Source organism: Chanos chanos, chromosome 11, assembly GCF_902362185.1.
Source record: "Chanos chanos chromosome 11, fChaCha1.1, whole genome shotgun sequence".
NCBI classification, from domain to species: domain Eukaryota; kingdom Metazoa; phylum Chordata; class Actinopteri; order Gonorynchiformes; family Chanidae; genus Chanos; species Chanos chanos.
This window is the reverse complement of record NC_044505.1, coordinates 19,471,364-19,483,376: the sequence shown is the minus strand read 5'-3', so window position 1 is coordinate 19,483,376 and position 12,013 is coordinate 19,471,364. Positions and strand designations below refer to the sequence as shown.

The following is a 12,013-nucleotide window of genomic DNA, read 5'->3' as shown; positions in this document are numbered from 1 at the left end:
TCAACCTTCTGCTCAATGAGCCCGACCAGCCAGCGTTTGAGCCGCAGAGCTCTAACTTCACGTGAGTGCACGGGGAGCGCTATATTTGTAGTGAGATGCAGTGTTGCCACTGCCCTTTTTAGATGCTTGTCCTCAGCTTCTTCATCTGAAGCAGTGCTTCGTGGATGGATCTGGCTTGGTAACTTAGAGGATGTCTTCTTTTGCAGGAGTGCTGGAGCCCACATTGAGGGGAGCATGGAGTATGTTTTCCAAGAGCAGGATGCCAAACAACCCGTCAGCTTCTTGAATGAAATTAGGAGAATCAGTAAGTTGCTCTTGACATTGGCCCATCACGTTGGCGTGCTGCTTATTCCTCGCTCAGCCCCTCAAAGCGTTTGCTGGGCCTTCAAGGCTCAGGTCACAAGGGATATCTTCTCTTGGGCTGCTGGGACACTTCATCCCAGTCACCACGCTGTCATTTCTTGTGCTTGCAGGTCAGACGGCAACCACCTTTGCTCCCGTCACCACCACCCCAGGCCCCGCAGTCATGTACGTGTGTAAAGAGCTTCATTGATCGGCCTGTTTTTGAAAAGAGGAAGAAAAATAAAGAAGCAGAGAAATTGTTCTGCCTTGCAATGCAACTGAAAAATGGCTCTGTTTACAGATCGACGTCTGCGGTGGTCACCAGCCGGCTGCTTTTCAACGCCTCCTCACCTGTGCCAAGTGAGAGCGTGGTGCTCCAGGCTACCTCAACTCTGCTGGACTCTCGACTCTCCGGCCTCAATGGGACCGTGAGAGTGCTGAATGTCACCTACCTGAGTAAGTCTTGCTCTCCCATTCCACGCACCTCATTGGCCCGCTCAGGCCATGTGGTCCCTGGGAGAATTGTCTCTTGTTGACTCAACCTTTTAAAGACAACATTGCTTTGCTCCACAGAACTGTCAGACACCTCCTACGCCGTCACCTTCACATTCGCCATCAGCAACCTGAGCGTGCCCGCCAGCCCCGATCTGAGGAACGGCACCTACCGCCAAATACAAAGCTCCATCAACAGCGCGGTGAGTCCCCTTTGCCACCTCTTACGAGGCAGCCCAGAGTCAAGTCTGTTTCTGCCAGCCCCAGTTTGACTAAGCTCTTCCCTTTTCCCGTGCAGCTCAACCTTCTGCTCAATGAGCCCGACCAGCCAGCGTTTGAGCCGCAGAGCTCTAACTTCACGTGAGTGCACGGGGAGCGCTATATTTGTAGTGAGATGCAGTGTTGCCACTGCCCTTTTTTAGATGCTTGTCCTCAGCTTCTTCATCTGAAGGAGTGCTTCGTGGATGGATCTGGCTTGGTAACTTAGAGGATGTCTTCTTTTGCAGGAGTGCTGGAGCCCACATTGAGGGGAGCATGGAGTATGTTTTCCAAGAGCAGGATGCCAAACAACCCGTCAGCTTCTTGAATGAAATTAGGAGAATCAGTAAGTTGCTCTTGACATTGGCCCATCACGTTGGCGTGCTGCTTATTCCTCGCTCAGCCCCTCAAAGCGTTTGCTGGGCCTTCAAGGCTCAGGTCACAAGGGATATCTTCTCTTGGGCTGCTGGGACACTTCATCCCAGTCACCACGCTGTCATTTCTTGTGCTTGCAGGTCAGACGGCAACCACCTTTGCTCCCGTCACCACCACCCCAGGCCCCGCAGTCATGTACGTGTGTAAAGAGCTTCATTGATTGGCCTGTTTTTGAAAAGAGGAAGAAAAATAAAGAAGCAGAGAAATTGTTCTGCCTTGCAATGCAACTGAAAAATGGCTCTGTTTACAGATCGACGTCTGCGGTGGTCACCAGCCGGCTGCTTTTCAACGCCTCCTCACCTGTGCCAAGTGAGAGCGTGGTGCTCCAGGCTACCTCAACTCTGCTGGACTCTCGACTCTCCGGCCTCAATGGGACCGTGAGAGTGCTGAATGTCACCTACCTGAGTAAGTCTTGCTCTCCCATTCCACGCACCTCATTGGCCCGCTCAGGCCATGTGGTCCCTGGGAGAATTGTCTCTTGTTGACTCAACCTTTTAAAGACAACATTGCTTTGCTCCACAGAACTGTCAGACACCTCCTACGCCGTCACCTTCACATTCGCCATCAGCAACCTGAGCGTGCCCGCCAGCCCCGATCTGAGGAACGGCACCTACCGCCAAATACAAAGCTCCATCAACAGCGCGGTGAGTCCCCTTTGCCACCTCTTACGAGGCAGCCCAGAGTCAAGTCTGTTTCTGCCAGCCCCAGTTTGACTAAGCTCTTCCCTTTTCCCGTGCAGCTCAACCTTCTGCTGAATGAGCCCGACCAGCCAGCGTTTGAGCCGCAGAGCTCTAACTTCACGTGAGTGCACGGGGAGCGCTATATTTGTAGTGAGATGCAGTGTTGCCACTGCCCTTTTTAGATGCTTGTCCTCAGCTTCTTCATCTGAAGGAGTGCTTCGTGGATGGATCTGGCTTGGTAACTTAGAGGATGTCTTCTTTTGCAGGAGTGCTGGAGCCCACATTGAGGGGAGCATGGAGTATGTTTTCCAAGAGCAGGATGCCAAACAACCCGTCAGCTTCTTGAATGAAATTAGGCGAATCAGTAAGTTGCTCTTGACATTGGCCCATCACGTTGGCGTGCTGCTTATTCCTCGCTCAGCCCCTCAAAGCGTTTGCTGGGCCTTCAAGGCTCAGGTCACAAGGGATATCTTCTCTTGGGCTGCTGGGACACTTCATCCCAGTCACCACGCTGTCATTTCTTGTGCTTGCAGGTCAGACGGCAACCACCTTTGCTCCCGTCACCACCACCCCAGGCCCCGCAGTCATGTACGTGTGTAAAGAGCTTCATTGATTGGCCTGTTTTTGAAAAGAGGAAGAAAAATAAAGAAGCAGAGAAATTGTTCTGCCTTGCAATGCAACTGAAAAATGGCTCTGTTTACAGATCGACGTCTGCGGTGGTCACCAGCCGGCTGCTTTTCAACGCCTCCTCACCTGTGCCAAGTGAGAGCGTGGTGCTCCAGGCTACCTCAACTCTGCTGGACTCTCGACTCTCCGGCCTCAATGGGACCGTGAGAGTGCTGAATGTCACCTACCTGAGTAAGTCTTGCTCTCCCATTCCACGCACCTCATTGGCCCGCTCAGGCCATGTGGTCCCTGGGAGAATTGTCTCTTGTTGACTCAACCTTTTAAAGACAACATTGCTTTGCTCCACAGAACTGTCAGACACCTCCTACGCCGTCACCTTCACATTCGCCATCAGCAACCTGAGCGTGCCCGCCAGCCCCGATCTGAGGAACGGCACCTACCGCCAAATACAAAGCTCCATCAACAGCGCGGTGAGTCCCCTTTGCCACCTCTTACGAGGCAGCCCAGAGTCAAGTCTGTTTCTGCCAGCCCCAGTTTGACTAAGCTCTTCCCTTTTCCCGTGCAGCTCAACCTTCTGCTCAATGAGCCCGACCAGCCAGCGTTTGAGCCGCAGAGCTCTACCTTCACGTGAGTGCACGGGGAGCGCTATATTTGTAGTGAGATGCAGTGTTGCCACTGCCGTTTTTAGATGCTTGTCCTCAGCTTCTTCATCTGAAGGAGTGCTTCGTGGATGGATCTGGCTTGGTAACTTAGAGGATGTCTTCTTTTGCAGGAGTGCTGGAGCCCACATTGAGGGGAGCATGGAGTATGTTTTCCAAGAGCAGGATGCCAAACAACCCGTCAGCTTCTTGAATGAAATTAGGAGAATCAGTAAGTTGCTCTTGACATTGGCCCATCACGTTGGCGTGCTGCTTATTCCTCGCTCAGCCCCTCAAAGCGTTTGCTGGGCCTTCAAGGCTCAGGTCACAAGGGATATCTTCTCTTGGGCTGCTGGGACACTTCATCCCAGTCACCACGCTGTCATTTCTTGTGCTTGCAGGTCAGACGGCAACCACCTTTGCTCCCGTCACCACCACCCCAGGCCCCGCAGTCATGTACGTGTGTAAAGAGCTTCATTGATTGGCCTGTTTTTGAAAAGAGGAAGAAAAATAAAGAAGCAGAGAAATTGTTCTGCCTTGCAATGCAACTGAAAAATGGCTCTGTTTACAGATCGACGTCTGCGGTGGTCACCAGCCGGCTGCTTTTCAACGCCTCCTCACCTGTGCCAAGTGAGAGCGTGGTGCTCCAGGCTACCTCAACTCTGCTGGACTCTCGACTCTCCGGCCTCAATGGGACCGTGAGAGTGCTGAATGTCACCTACCTGAGTAAGTCTTGCTCTCCCATTCCACGCACCTCATTGGCCCGCTCAGGCCATGTGGTCCCTGGGAGAATTGTCTCTTGTTGACTCAACCTTTTAAAGACAACATTGCTTTGCTCCACAGAACTGTCAGACACCTCCTACGCCGTCACCTTCACATTCGCCATCAGCAACCTGAGCGTGCCCGCCAGCCCCGATCTGAGGAACGGCACCTACCGCCAAATACAAAGCTCCATCAACAGCGCGGTGAGTCCCCTTTGCCACCTCTTACGAGGCAGCCCAGAGTCAAGTCTGTTTCTGCCAGCCCCAGTTTGACTAAGCTCTTCCCTTTTCCCGTGCAGCTCAACCTTCTGCTGAATGAGCCCGACCAGCCAGCGTTTGAGCCGCAGAGCTCTAACTTCACGTGAGTGCACGGGGAGCGCTATATTTGTAGTGAGATGCAGTGTTGCCACTGCCGTTTTCAGATGCTTGTCCTCAGCTTCTTCATCTGAAGGAGTGCTTCGTGGATGGATCTGGCTTGGTAACTTAGAGGATGTCTTCTTTTGCAGGAGTGCTGGAGCCCACATTGAGGGGAGCATGGAGTATGTTTTCCAAGAGCAGGATGCCAAACAACCCGTCAGCTTCTTGAATGAAATTAGGAGAATCAGTAAGTTGCTCTTTATTGAATGAGACTAAAAAAGCAAATTGTATTAGTTTTTTTTTTTAAACATTATAATCAATTAGCAATATTAGAATTATACTCTTTTTTATTACTCTATACTTTGTGTTTTAGAAAATTTTGTGCTGTTCCTCTCCTTATAATTTTATTCTTTTTAAGGTGTCGTAACAACTAAGTCACCAACAACAGCAAGCCCTACTCCACAGAGCACTACTGAAGTGCCAACTCTGTATGTACTTAAGTTTTGTTGTCTTCCTTTGCTGCGTATAACATACTTTCAATCATTGTTTCATCTTGACTTAACAATTATCTCATATGCTCTTTTGCAGTCTTGGTACTGTTTTAATCTATATTCGACTGGTGTTCAACACCCTGATGCCAGTTCCCACTGAGTCTGAGGTTCTCAATGCAGCCAGTGCACTCCTTGATGCACGTCTCAGGACAATAGGAGCAGTTAGAGCTCAGTCCCTCAACAATCCTGTTAGAATAGACAACATCACCTATATCAGTATGTCATCCCATTTCCTCCCCTTGTCTAATGTACTTTTGATTTCAAGATAGACAAGGTACAAATATTCTAACATTTTCTTCACCTGAAATTGATATGTTTTGACCATGTCCAACCATTCCCCAAATAATAAGGTTCAAACTCAAGACAGGTTGCTTATATTGATTACAAAATATGAAAACAGGTATTAATAATAAATTCTCTGACATTTAAATTCTGTGATTAAAATCAGTAAGAATTTGTTTGCTTCTGCTTTGTAATATTTGGAGGTTTTTTTGTTTGTTTGTTTGTTTTTCAGAATTAAACAACACTTCCTATGCCCTTACCTTTGCATTTCGTATCAGCAATGTGAGCATGTCAGAGAAATTTGAGCTCAGAGAGAGCAGATATGATTCAATCCAGAACTCAATCAATAAGCTGGTGAGTCTTTGTCAGAGTTTTAATACTGGATGAACTCACAAACAAGGCTGAGGGTAGTCTCATTTTTAAATTACTTTTACTCTTTCAAGGTTATTACTGAAAAGCAAGCCATTTGAAACAACAAGATATCAAAGTTGTTGTCTTTTCAGTATTTCTCAAATATCTTTTTTCTTACGTTTCATTTTTTCTTCAAATTGTATTGCAGCTGAACATAATACTGAATGAAGGGGCACAGCCATTTGTCTTCCAGAGGGCTAACTTCACGTAAGTAACTTCCCTTACATTTTCAGCAGGACACACTAAAGCTAAATTTTAAAGTTTGCATTTGACTGCTGAATAATAACCACATAGTGAACCAGAACTGGTTGTTATCTGATTTGCACAAGCAGCACAATACAGTTTGTGTTTTAATATGAAAATATTTGACAGTTTGTTGACTGTGCATTTATCTGATCAAGTTTCAGGAGCAATGGCACAGTTATCCTGGCTAATGTTGTGTATGTCTACCGGGAGGGAGACATTAACACACCCAGTGGCTTCCTGGCCGAGATACTCAAAGTTAGCGGTATGTTTCACTCATGGATAAAACTGGATCACTGTCTTCACATACAGCGTGAATTTCTGGTAATAATTTTGTGAAAGTTTATGTATTTGCTTTATGGAATTCCATATTGTCCTCCAGGTCTCTTAAATACCACCACAACTACCACTGCAAATCCCACCACTACGATGACCACCACTACAAAGCCTGCCACTACAGAGCCAATCACTGTCATGCCCACTGTCCTAAATACTACGGTGTTTGGAAACAGCACTGACTCTGGAGGTTTCCCTGGTTGGGCCTTAGCCATCATCATCCCCTGTGGTATTGCCATCATCCTCATCCCTCCGTTGATCCTCCTTTGTGTAAGTAGTCTTTAAATGTGTTTGTATCGAGAATATGGGCATCATCACTTGCATTACAGATTTTAGCATGCAGTGCATCTGTTATATCCATATGGTTACGTACATTTATTGATCAGGGGATAGACAATGTTCCTGACCTATCCTTTACTTAATATAATATTGCCCCTTTTCTCTCTCTCTAGTGCTTACTTTGCGGCTGTTGTGGTGCAATCAGGAGGCGATGGAGACGTAGACGTTCCTATAACGTCCAGTACACCACTCGGAACGGCCTCTTCTAAAGTGGAATCCATTTTAACAAACACAGAAGGGCTTTTCTCTTTGCAAACTAACACTGTTATCATAATTCACACTTTTAATACCTGCATTCAGAGATATTCCTGACTGTGCATAAAAATGAGTGTTGATACTTGCAGCTATATTGTGCAGGGAGCTCACGTTTAATTTTAGTGTCATGATGGCTTAGAAGAATGTCTTATTTATTTTACTTTTCAGTTTATTTGATCATGCCATTTAAATTTTAATTTTAACTTATAGGGAATGCTACAGCTAATCAATAACTTTTTAACACATGCAATTTATTTCATGAAAAGAAAAAAAGATTCCTATATATTTATTAATCATAATACTGTGAAAATACTCATCTTATGCAGTCCCAAAGGTTTCTGCAAATATTTCTCTGATTTAAATATAGTTATAGTTCAAAAATAAAAATCAAGCAATATTTATACTCTTATCCTTATGCTCTGCATATTCCTAATATTGTTTAAGACTGTTGTACTTTCTATGTACTTTCTAATTTTTCAAGTAGTGCATATGAAGGGTTATGATAATAAACAAATATGACCAATGAAAAGGTGTAACCAGATGCATGTTTTTGTTCACAAAACCATTTTAATTGGCTGTGCTTCAGTAATTTCATATTCATTTCCTGAAATGTGCAAAACGGAATAGCATGACCTGAGCTCTACTGCAAATTGCCGTGTGTGTGTGTGTGTGTCTCACACCTTCAATATTTCCATTTCCATATATAATCCCATATTTCCATTACCAATTATATGGGTATCCACTCCATTTTCAGGATTGGGGAACATAAACTCTCACAATGAAAACTGAAGAGCTGAGATACATATTTTGATGTAATGTTTCAGGAGTGTACGCCCTTCACCAAGGTGTGTTTTTGAGTGAGACAGTAGGCTGTGGGTTGTAACATGTCTCTCTGCACACCACAGTTGCACTATGCCCCTAATGAGCCTGTTTGTGGCCCTTTTTTGGCTCACGCAGTTCTTTCCATTCTCCTATGACCTCCGTTGTTAAGCTGTAAATGGACCCATCCACACCTTTCAACTGTTTTAAAAAGCAAACTACGTGGCTCTCTGTGCACAGGGTCACACGATAGCTCATGTTGTGCGTTTTTACATTCTTGGATCCACCAGTTTGCCAGTGAGGGTATGGCTGAGTCTTTGACAAATAACGTTCTCCTGTCATCTTTTAAGAGAGCTTGAACATTGTAAAACAGGAATGTGAATTGGGTTTGCCAGAGGTTAATTACCATAACAAAAAGAGGCACTGGTTTAGAATTTTTAGAGTTTGTGCTGTATTAATCAGTTGCCCTCACCAGCCATTCTAAACAGTGCTAAGTAGTGCTCCATGTTTTGATCATGGTCATCAAAATTTAAATACTAATGAGTCAAAATTAAAATGCTGCATCTGATTGGTTAGAACAAAAACAATTGCATTTTGAAGCACATAATAATGAGGCAAAATTTTTATCCAGATCAGCACAATATCAAATCAAACTTCCAGTTCAGTAAAGCAACAAAAAGACATAGACCATTATGGACTTTTCATATAGAAAATTAATGGTCTCATATGAAAGTGCATATCTTCTCATGATCACCTGACTACAACCTTCAATCATCCATCCACCAGTCATTTCTCCAAGCTCCATTCCATGTTGTAGATGGTGAAACTGTTCATCAAGCTTCTCTTTCATGAGTAGGGGGAATTGCAAAATAATGAATTTATGTTTAAGATCCAGTAGAACAATTCACATGGGCTCGTCACATGGCCTGATCAGAATTTTTTTTAGATAGCATATTCTGGTACTAAGTGTGTTTGTGATTAGGTGAAAATATCATTTTATTGCAAATTCAGACAGACTGAGGTGTATCACATGACACAATCCTACAGAAGTTATTTCAAGGGAATTGTGTAATACTGCACTGCAGTTAAGCAGTTGGAATGAACCCAAGTAACAAACACAAAGACAAAGGAATGTATGCACGCTTTTTGACACGCCTGAATTGCTTAATAATCAAGTGTTTGGCAGTGGAAGCCTGCCAAATGAAACAGTCAAAATCCCTTTCCACACCTGTACTTTTTGTGTTTTCTTTTCTGCGACTGGACATGCTTTTTAGAAATAAATAATGTAAAATGTAGATGTATGGTCTGCTTAAGAAAATAAAAAACACCCTGTAAGTATGTGTATGTATATGTGGCCTGGTGGACAAACGCACTCAACAAACCTAATGTAGTTTGGGGTTTTTTTGTTCAGACTACTGCCTCAAAGTGGGCAGTGATCCGAAGGGGACTACTGTTTTCTCATTTTACGCACGGTAGGAAAACTGCCACAAATGCATTCACATTCACTCGGGACCCGCTAGCACTTATCATTGTAACTCCCTTTTCTGTTACTTCCAGCATGTCTAAATTAAAACCTGAAAAGAAGGGGGATCATTACATCCCTGAAAGCAAATCGTTATCGAGGCCAATCGAACTGCAGCGTAACTGCAACATATATGCCGCATCATTCAGTCATTTTTAATGAACATCTAATGAAAGCCTGGCTTCTTTTCGTGCTGGTTTGAATCTGTCTTCTCCACCTCTAGGAACGATTCTCACCCATTGAACAGAAATACAGATCACTTTATTGTACACTATGAGTGAGAAGTACCAATATTTATTTATTTATTACCCGAACAGTGCTGTTGAAAACACATTATCTATGTATCATGTATCCTTCTGCTTTGCTTCTCCCCCGTCTCTCCCCTGTAGACGTCAGACATTTGGGTGCAGCGAGCAGAATGTATCAAGAAATGGATCTCGCGATACATCAGATCTTAAAAGAATAGTTGTAGTTCAGTTATTACATACATCACTGCCTATATATATGCAATATGTATGTATGTGAGTCTCGTATTGAGTGACACTGTTTCATGGAGTAAATAGGTTTCTGTGTTTATTGTTAAGAAGACTCTTTTTGGTCACTGATCTTTCTCTCTCTCTCTCTCTCTCTCTCTCTCTGTATCAGACACTCCGGGTGTGGTGGTGAGTATAAGTTCTTGGCTTCTCTTCTCTACCTCTGAGTCAGAGTAGCACCCCTCCCCTCTCCCCCCCACCCGCCCCCCACCTGTCAGTTTCTCTGATCAAGAGAAGACAGAACAAACAAGGTGCTACTACACAACCCAGCAAGGCCAACACACAATTCTGAGTCTTTGACACACCAATAAACTGCTAATACTTCAGAGATGTGGATAAGGTGAAGAAAAAGAGAGGAAGTATGCTTTCTTGCTCATAAAGAAAACATACCGGTATTTGAATACTAAAACTTTGGTACTTTTGGTACCTTTTTGTGACACTTAAGGCACTGTCTATGTGATGCACAGAAATGTCTAGCTGTGATTGTGCTAGTTTGCTATTTTCCTTTATTTTTTCTTATTTCTACCAGTAGATGGCAGTCTGGCAGTGGGTTCAGGTATTTCCCTGATCATCTCTGAGCAGTTTGACAAAGCAGAGGCAAACCTGTCACATGCCTCATTGCCTGCCTTTTTCCCTATTTTTAGATGCAGATTGCATTAAAATAATCCCACAGAAGGGATTTACAACAAAATGTAACCCCTGCTCCCACACCACCAACCAACACGCACACCCATGTATACCTTCCAAAGGGCATTGTTGCAGGATGCCTTAACCATAACTGTGACATTTTTAATTCTACAATTCTAATTTAACCAAGTTCAAGTTCAAGTTCAAGTTCAAGTTTATTTAGAGCCCAATATCACTGTTTACAGTCTCAAAGGGCTTTACAGGCCACAGCAGTCAAATCAAAATATGACGGCACCCCCTGACTTAATCCTCATGGTGGGCAAGAAAAAACTCCCCAAAAACCCAAAAGGCAAATGGGAAAATGGGAGAAATCTTGAGGAGGACCACAGAGAGAGGAGACCCCTCCTTGGCCAGACAGGTGTGCAATAGGTGCCGACCACGTGGGCAGTTACAACTGAAAGTAAATTGGGGCATGAACAAAGGGGATGGCGATGTAGACAGGTGGCTGACGGGGGATGAAAGATGATAACACCAGGATGGATCGGTCCACAGGGCGGGAGGAGTCAGGATCACTGGTGTCTCAGGAGTAGCATGTGTGGCTCGACAGAGAGAGAGAGAGAGAGAGAGAGAGAGAGACACACACATTGTTAAATGTTCATTTCCACACAATGGTTAAGGTAAGTATACATCGTGTGCCGAGTGCAGGCAGAGACTCCAGCAAGACTAACTAGTACAGCATAGTTAAAATGGAGAGCTAGAAGGTAATACGGACATGATGGCACTCTGGGACACAAGGCGGCCACACACTCCACAGTCAACAAACCTGAGTGAACATGTTAGAGTGGGGGGGCGACAGCATCCAAACATCCCAGTTCACCAAACAATCTATGCCTGAGAACCCTCCAGATCTGCTCCTTTGCCTAGTAAAGAGCTATTAGCAAAAGGCTTGGCTAAACAGATAAGTTTTCAGCCTTGACTTAAGCATAGAGACTGTGTCTGAGTCTCGAACATTAATTGGGAGGCTATTCCATAACTGTGGGGCTCTGTAAGAGAAGGCTCTGCCCCCTGCTGTAGCCATCATAATTCGAGGTACCAACAAATAGCCTGCACCTTTTGATCTAAGTTGGCGTGGTGGATCATAAAAGACCAGGAGTTCGCGCAGGTACTGTGGCGCAAGACCATTTAATGCTCTATATGTTAATAGCAAGATTTTATAATCAATACGAGATTTGACTGGGAGCCAGTGCAGCGTGGATAAGATAGGGGTGATGTGATCATATTTTTTGGTTCTAGTAAGAACTCTGGCTGCTGCATTCTGAACTAACTGTAGCTTATTTATACACCTATTAGAGCATCCAGACAGTAAGGCATTACAGTAGTCTAAACTAGAGGTAATGAAAGCATGAACCCATTTTTCAGCATCTTGAAATGACAATGCATTTCTTATCCTGTTCATATTTCTAAGATGAAAGAAGGCTATCCTGGTAATATTATCTACATGAGCT

The 12,013-nt window shown here is 44.5% G+C and overlaps 1 protein-coding gene across 1 annotated transcript in view; it reads left to right on the top strand.

Annotated features, from left to right (window-relative positions):
* The first annotated feature begins 6,506 nt into the window (after positions 1-6,506).
* Positions 6,507-12,013, top strand: part of LOC115823792 (mucin-2-like) — a 34,618-nt gene continuing 29,111 nt past the window's right edge. Inside the window, exons 1-2 of the mRNA XM_030787818.1 lie at positions 6,507-6,683; positions 6,898-6,911. Coding sequence (XP_030643678.1) covers positions 6,507-6,683; positions 6,898-6,911 — 191 coding nt within the window. The remainder of the gene's footprint in view (positions 6,684-6,897; positions 6,912-12,013) is intronic.